We start from the raw sequence: 8,674 nt of genomic DNA, 5'->3' as shown, positions 1-8,674 counted from the left end.
ATGGTAGCTTCTTGATCTCGCCGTCTTAATAATGGACGCATTGTCTCAAAGTTAATGTAATTATGTGACTCCAGCGACTTGAAAGGATCGCGTTCGCGCCAGATCGTTGCAGTGCCACCGATGACGTAGCTCCTCCCGAAACCTCTCTGGAACGCCCAGCTTTCAAAATTTCGAGACTCGCTCTGATTGGCTGTGCGGGGGCACGTGATCAACGGTCGCGGGAAGTCCTTTGCCACGCGCGTGATAGGAAGAAGGCAGCTCTTGACTCATTCAAACTTTGCTGTAAACATTGGTTTGCTTTTATTGCGATAAGATGAGTTTCGGTGTCGGCGAGCCATCAAGAAGGTAGATACGGACACTGATACTCGACTGGACCCGGTAGTTGTAGTGTTTTTTGTTAGTTTAACGCCAACTTCGGGACGTTGCTCTTACGGAGAACACTAACATTAGCCAACGGTGCCATTTCTCAGCATTGGAGGGGCGTGTTGGAGTTAGCAAACAACTTTCCTGGGATGCTAACGGACCTTAAAGTGTTTTACAAAACCTTTGGCCACTTTTATTCGAACCAATACCTTTATTATAAGGTAGTTTGACTTTGACTAGCTTCTTGTTTTTTTGGGTTTTTTTTTATTACAAACGCCACAAACAGTGGTGGGGGTTCCAACCGCGTGTTTTTCCCGTCGACGCCGCCGGGGTTTAAATCCTGAAAATGTCGAGCTACAGTCGCCATCGACACGGATCACCCTGTCCTAAGAGTCTACCAATTCGCCAAAAACTACAGTTCGCATCCAGCGACGGGGAAGACGAACTCATTGAGGACGTTAACAACAGCACCGGAGGGGAGTCTGGCTTCACGGAGATGGATTCCCCGATGCCAGTGCGGCGGGGCACCGGGGGAAAACGGCTGGAAGGCGGCAGCAGTCCCCTGAACCATTCCGGTGGGGACGACGACGTGGAGCTTTGGGACGAGGAGAGTTTTGGTTCCCCGTCTCACCTGCGATCACCGAGCAGTGTCCTCTTCGCCAACTGCTCACCGTCACCGAGGAAGGCGTCTCGGCTGTACGGAGGTTCACCGGAGCGGTCGTATGTGCAGGACGACGGGGAAGGATCCAGCTCCCCGATCCCAGACTGCCCCGACACACCTCCACATAAGACCTTCAGAAAACTCAGACTGTTTGACACGCCGCACACCCCAAAGGTTAGTATTTATTGATAAAATACTTTTATCGGTGTTTATTTGAGATTATGGACAGAATTTACTTAAATTTTTGCACATAAATGTGAGGTATCATCGTATGTGATTTTGCAAAAAACAACAACAAACAAGTCTTGAACACAACATTTTCGAGTAAAATGGCTGTTTGCACTTTGACCTGACTGCTTTTTAAACACGTTTAAACTTTAGGTATCAGCTTATGTGATTGTGATGAAAGAAACTTAGAGCCCAACATTTTACAGCAAAATCACTGTTGCACATTGATTTGGCTGCAGTTTTAAACACTTTTAAACTTTAGGTATTAGCTCATATCATTCTGCACTCGAGCGCAACATTTAAGAGTAAAATCACAGTTTTCACATAGATTTTAATGCTTTTTAGATCCAGTCAGGTGTTTAATTGGAAAGAAAATCAGCAAAATAAGCAGCAGCAAGCAAACACAAGGGAAGAGGGTCAACTTTTTGAATTCCAGTGGATAGTTGTGCTGTGTCGGTTAACCACAGTGACCCACTTAATGTACAACTGTACTGTTGCATAATGCTCCCACTGTAGTCAGCTAGCCAGATGATTTGGTGACCTGCAGTTTCATGTCTGGGCATGTTTGTTTTTTGTTTTTGTTTTTTGCCTTTTAAGCACAAAAATTAAAACTTTGTTACAACCTCTCACCCCCACAACCTCTTTAGTCAAGTGTTATGGAATTAATAAAACCCTTGAACATTTAGGAAAAGTCAGGACAGTGTATTGACAGCCCATAGTTTTAATAATTACAAGTGAAAAAAGGTGGCTGTTTAATTCAATTTTAAACTAACATTCTGAGTGAGCATACTATACAGTTCTGTTTGTGTTATATGTAGTGAGCGGTCATGGAAATGGGTCCTTTTAAAAGTCATGGAAAATCTTTGAAATTGTTTAACCAGGTTTATTTGAAATCAAAATCTTTATCAAGTCGATTGTCAGCTTTTTAAAATCTTTACCTCGTTGTCTCTGCTGCTCTTATGTAACTAACGATAATCTGTCTCTTTTTTCTTTCTTCCAGAGTTTGTTGTCCAGAGCCAGAGGATCTGGCCCGGGATCTTCCAGCAGGAGAGTTGCCCTGTTCAAGAATGTGGAGCCTTCAGGAAAGTCAATCACAGACAGCAGCAGGAGACAGCAGACCCCTTTGGTCAACTTTAACCCCTTTACACCAGACTCGCTGCTCATCCAGTCTGCCACACAGCAAAGAAACAACAGGAAGAGAGCACACTGGAATGAGTATGTTGTCCATCTGTCCAACTTTTTTAGAAATACTTTCTATCTTTAGAGAGGGATCAATCCCCAAATTCTCTTGTACCTAAAAATCCCTGCTGGTTGTAGAACTTTTTCCAAAATGTCCAGGAGAGTTGACAAGCTGCAGTCAGTATTTAGTTTATACATTTCCTGTTTAGTTGCTGTAAAATAACTTTTTATCTTTGTCATTACTGTAATGCAAAACCTGTTAATAGTTGCTGTGCAAAACAAGTTTACCTGTTAACTTGATCAAAGATCAAACCCATTGTTATAATAATCAGATTCGTTACAGCCGTTGACCAAAGCCAGGGGGTTTTGGCTGTGAACCAAGACCTTCTGGTTACTGGTGAACTTTGCCATGTGCTTGTGAAGCCCCCAGTGCTGCCCCCTGCTGCACAGAATGCTAACCAACAACCTCTATTGTCTTCTGTTTCACAGCTCTTGTGGAGAAGACATGGAGGCGAGTGATGGTGAAGGAGAAGAGGAAGTGTTGCCGCCATCCAAGGTAACTAAGACTTGCTCATCTGATTTGCATTAATTATGTGTAGTGATTCGCATATGGACAGAACATTTTGTTTATTTCTAGACTCTTTGTGCAATTTTTTGCAAGAAGTTTCATCCCAAATCTTGCTTTAGGGCTGCAACTAATACCATTTGCATTATTTATTCATCTGTTGGTCGACTGTTTTTTAGTTTATTGATCATAAAGCCTGTCATCATAAAGATGTCATGAAATTATTATCATTATTATTATTGGGTTGTTATCTTTTTTTTTATACAAGAAATGTGTTTTGCTGCATGGATAAGGAACAAAAACGTAGACTTTTAGAAATTACATTAAAGATGTATATTTAAGAAATGCTGTTTAAAAGTAGGTACAACGTTACTGTTTGAAATGAAAAAACTCAGAAGGAATGTAAAAAAATGTTTATTTATGTTTGTACAATTTCAAAAAAATGCTATGCAAAGGTCCCAAACTCAAACATATTTAATTAACTTTGCTATAAAAGAGACAGAAGCAGCAAAAATTTACAGAAAAAAAGCAAATATTTGGTATCTTGTTGAGCAAATACTTTTTGACAAATTATTTCAGCTCTACTTTGTTTTGCTATCCAGATAAATTCAGTAAGGAGTATTTAATGTAAACAAGACATTAGTAAAGCACAAGTGGATGTATGGAGTAAGCATCATAACAAATGAGTTACAGTCAGACTACACAGAGATGGTACACATTAATAGTTAGTAAAATTCTTTTCCGTACACTTTTATGCAAACCGATTTAAAACCAGTGCGCAGGTTCAGAGGCCATGCTCAGCAACTGAATTTTTTTACATTTTTTTTTTATTAATGTTTCTTTTTCCTTTAGAGGATCACCATGATGGAGAGCAACATGATGTCCAGGTACACCTCAGAGTTCCTCGAGCTGGAGAAGATCGGATGTGGGGAGTTTGGGGCTGTGTTCAAGTGTGTGAAAAGACTTGATGGCTGCATTTATGCCATCAAGAGATCAAAGAAACCTCTGGCAGGATCAGTTGATGAGTAAGTTGACTATACAGCAATCTGAAGAAAAAAAAAAAGAAAACACTTAAAGAAGATTATGTGATTGTTTTTGATTTTAGGGACTTGTTAACTGAAGTTAACAAGTCCCTAAAGTCCAAAGTGTCTTTTGTTACAGTAAAGGCAACATTTTGTCCCTCATTCCAACTACAAAACTCCCCCAGACGTGGCTTAATTAAAATGGTCTGTTCCCCTCCTCCACAGACAGAATGCCCTGCGGGAGGTGTATGCCCATGCCGTGCTGGGCCAACATCCCCACGTGGTGCGCTACTACTCTGCCTGGGCTGAGGACGACCACATGCTCATCCAGAACGAATACTGCAACGGCGGCACGCTATCTGACGTCATCACGGAGAACTACAGGCGGCTCAGCTACCTATCAGAGCTAGAGCTGAAAGATCTGCTGCTGCAAGTCACACGAGGACTCAAGTATATCCACTCTATGTCTCTGGTGCACATGGACATCAAGCCCAGTGAGTACTTTGGGATGTTTAAATTGTACCAATGGAAGTACCAATGATTTGGGGCTTTAGCTACTGCTTCTGAAGAAATTCTACAGATAACAGACTTGATTGTTGATCTATGTTTGCAGTTTTACAGCAGATAAGAGTCTTTGCAGTAATTGTTTCTGGTCATAAACTAATAGAAATGTTACCGTCTTTGTCCCAGGCAACATTTTTATTTCACGAAAGTCTGTAACAAGCTGTGATGACTGTGACGAAGATGAAGGACTTACCACCAGCATTGTCTACAAAATAGGTAGGCTGTTTCTACTGTCGTCTTTTGTGATCATTTTGTTATGTCATTGTTTTTTCTTTTTGTTTTTACAAATATTTTCTAAATTGTAGATGCATGGCTTGGCTTGATTATGCATTTGTTTCCTCTCCAGGTGATCTTGGTCATGTGACACGTGCAAACAATCCACAAGTGGAGGAAGGTGACAGCAGATACCTGGCCAATGAAGTCTTACAAGAGGTTTATCATCTTGCGTCATTAACTGCCTCTACTTTTGAATAATAAGAGCCTCACACAGGTGTTAACGTTTCCCCTCATTGGTCTGATTTTCTCGTGTAGGACTACAGTAATTTGACAAAGGCGGACATCTTTGCTCTTGCTCTGACTGTTGTCAGTGCCTCAGGAGCTGAGCCTCTTCCCACCAACGGAGACAAATGGCATGATATCCGACAGGGAAAACTCTCTGCCATCCCACAAGTGCTTTCTCCTGAGTTTCTCAGTCTACTCAAGGTAATGGACAATATGTTTGTTTTTTCCATGTCTTTGTTTCTGTCAAATAAAAGCAGAAATATTTTGTCCTTTGCTAAATGATGTATGCATGTCCATAATGCTGCATATTTTAAATTCATTAGATTAGCTCTTAACATTACAGCTGTGATTTTTGTTTTTATTTATTTTTGCTGTACTCATCTTGGGGCAAATGAATCCCTTTTTTGGTTGAGGTATCTATAAGACATTTTCATCATTTTAAGTTTAAAATTGTGGCTCAAGTTAGTATTTAAACAAAGACATCATAAGTTCAGAGCAAAGTCAAAAAAAGTCATTTTAAGCAGCTTTTCCTTTTTGTTTATGAGATAATCTTATATTTTGTCGTTTCTTACAGCTGATGATCCACCCTGATCCGAGTAGACGACCATCAACTTCTGACCTCATCAAACACCCGGTGCTCCTCACTGCTGCTAGAATGAGCGCCGACCAGCTGCGAGTCGAGCTCAACGCAGAAAAGTTCAAGAACGCACTGCTTCAAAAGTAAGTATTCAACAACACAGAAAAACCTTTAAAGCAATCATTACTATTATTGGATAGTAAAACCAAATCAATCAAATTATCTGTACTGTTGTTTTTTTTTTGTTTGTTTGTTTTTTTTTTAGTTTTAAACTGAATTTTTTTAATCAACGAAAATGATTGCTTTGGTTAATTATCTTGCTTTCTTTTTTAATGTGATGTCTAAATATCTGGCCCTGTGCTTTTGGTGTTTACGATGTTTGTTTTTTACATTTCTGGCATTTTATAGATCTGACAGTTGATAGAAAAAATAATCTGCAGATTAGAGCTGCAATGATCAGATAAGTTGTTTAACATAACAATAATCTGCTATTATTTTTGACTATTGATCATTTTGATTCAAGAAAAACACTAATTCTCCGGTTTCAATTTCTCCAATGTGAATACTTTCTGATTTGTTTGGTCCTCTATTACTGTAACTGAATTTCTTTGGGCTTCTGACTGTTGTTGCAACATAAGACATTTGAAGATGTTTCCTTGGACTCTTGTAAGTTGATTATACATTTCTCTGTTGAGAAAATAATCAATATTTAATGTACAATGAAAAAAAAACAATCATTAGTTGTTCCCCGACTGCAGATTAAATTCAGAGAAACGGACTCAAGCCAACTTGTCTCATGATTTACTAACATCTTTATCTTTCTCAGGGAGCTAAAGAAGGCCCAGCAAGCTCGAGCTGCAGCAGAGGAGAAGGTTTTGACCACTGACAGGATCTTGACCCGCTCCACAGTCCAGTCAAACCCCAGAACATCCAGACTTATCGGCAAGAAGATGAACAGGTCAGTCAGCCTCACCATCTACTGAGACTTTAATCCACACTGACAGAAAATGACACACAAAGGCTCATGGACCTTTCAATCAAAACCCGTTCGGATGAAACGGCCTCTTTAGTTTTGCTTTGGAGAGAACCCTGTCAGTGGTGGTCGAACGTATAGACTGTTGAACTCATCCGAAAAAGACTTTCTTTGCCAACATAGTTCAGCCCCTTTTTTCCAATGGATTTTTCTTTGGAAAATAAACTCAGTCCTGAAAGGTAGCTACTGTACCTTTTTACACTCTATCATTCCTTAAGTTTTGCATATACGTCAGGCTCTCTCTCCGTTTCTGTCCTTGCACTTCCTTCGACAAAGCCGAAGCCGGTTGGCAGCGGATCAAAGCCGCAGTGAAGCTCTGTTCAGTGTGAATGTACTTGCCATGTGCACCTTACTGCCTGTCAAAAGCCTGATGCTGGGTACCAGAGGGTCTGAGAACTGACGATTTCTGTGTTTGTAATGGAGCACTTTGCAGGCAACATCTGGAACTTGCCACATTTTTGTAAGAAAAAAAGAAAAACTCTGCTGCTATTGATGTTTTGTGTGTATCAGGGTTTGGCCCATTTCAGGTTGGATTGCTCTAGAGGTCATTGGCTCTTATTTTCAAGGAACAGGTGTCCATGTCCCCCATTTAATGTTAATTCTTCTGTTTGGACGGAGAATGGATCATGTCACTTGAGGAAAGTCATCCGTTTTGTTTGAAGTACCAAAACCAGTGAGCTAACTCATTATTTGTGAGATCAGAACTGATCCATGGTGTTTTTGAATTCCCCTGTTGATTGGTGCTGCCAACCCTGCCTGTAGCATTAGAACAATCATTGTCCTGTTCTTGAGGTTCTCACGTGTTGTGTTTTTCCCCATGATGCCCATCTTCAGTTACTGTTTAAAAATGTTTTTCTCATCTTTTTGTTCTTGTAACTTCTAACCTAAAACAACCTTTGTGTTGTTGAAACTTGTACATGTTTTCTTTTAATAAATTCTCACCACCTACCCCTTTTTCAGTTACCTGTGTGATTATGTCTTGAAGGAGCTTACTTGTCAAACACTGGAAATCTGTCAGATTACAGTATATCAAGAGCTTTAGTCAGAACAGTCACAATACATTACTGTCCCCCATCTAAAACAGGTTTTGAAATGGTTTTCTACAAGCTAAGGCTCAAGTGATGTGGGAAAATAAATTATCCCTATTTAGCATTGTATAAAAAAGTACAGTCATCAGTTTTTGTGATAGGAAAAAATGTTAAAAATGTCATTGTATAGTATGCCTCAAACAATGCAATAATACATCCCAAGATAAATATAAAAATGTATTACTATATTATGTGATGAAAAGTCTCACCAAGCTATACAAGTCTTTTATGCCATGAGAATATTGTAAAATATTATATTTTACATATAATTGTATCGTAACACATTATGCCATAAAAAATGGCATATTATGATATGGCCTGAAAAATTCCATTAAAATGTCCTTATATATTATGCCACAAGGATATCATAAAAATGTAAAAAAGAAAAGTTTGAGGGAATAGAATGTCATACTAAATTATGACGTGAAAATGTGAAAGAAAAAAAGGCATATAATATGGCATTAAAATCTCAAAAAAATATGTCAGTATAGTATGCCATAAAAATGTCATAGTGCAGTATGATGTAAAATGACAGTATAGTATGATGTGGAAAGTTTGATTGGAAAAAGTCATAGCATAATATGATGTGAAATGTCATGAAATAATATCATGGTATAGTATGCTGTGAAAATATAAGAAATTCTCATATCATATGAAATAAAAAATCTGAGATATGGGTTAGGGGTGACTTTTATATTTTATATTTTTTTTTTTACATTTTCACATCCCACTATAGTATTATTTGAAAATGAAAAAAAAGTCATTGTATAGTATGATACGGAAATATTGAAAAAATGTCCATTGACACAGCTGACAATGCAATGCTCTTACAAGACTCCTCTGGTTTTGACTATGTTAGCTGTTTGTGGTTTCGAAATTCTCTATCTGATAGG

At 38.9% G+C, this 8,674-nt stretch overlaps 1 protein-coding gene across 1 annotated transcript; it reads left to right on the top strand.

Annotated features, from left to right (window-relative positions):
* The first annotated feature begins 217 nt into the window (after positions 1–217).
* wee1 (WEE1 G2 checkpoint kinase) lies at positions 218–7,647 on the top strand. The gene is made up of 10 exons (XM_042496042.2): positions 218–1,198; positions 2,253–2,467; positions 2,921–2,987; positions 3,849–4,021; positions 4,244–4,512; positions 4,709–4,798; positions 4,929–5,014; positions 5,114–5,284; positions 5,658–5,803; positions 6,487–7,647. The coding sequence occupies exons 1-10, from the start codon at positions 710–712 to the stop codon at positions 6,641–6,643; spliced, it is 1,863 nt and encodes a 620-aa protein (XP_042351976.1). The 5' UTR covers positions 218–709; the 3' UTR covers positions 6,644–7,647.
* Positions 7,648–8,674: the final 1,027 nt, after the last annotated feature.

This window comes from Plectropomus leopardus, chromosome 7 (assembly GCF_026936395.1).
Source record: "Plectropomus leopardus strain MGB_pleo_1.0 chromosome 7, ASM2693639v1, whole genome shotgun sequence".
Classification (NCBI taxonomy): Eukaryota; Metazoa; Chordata; class Actinopteri; order Perciformes; family Serranidae; genus Plectropomus; species Plectropomus leopardus.
The sequence above is the reverse complement of the archived record's forward strand: the minus strand, read 5'-3'. Positions and strand labels throughout refer to the sequence as shown.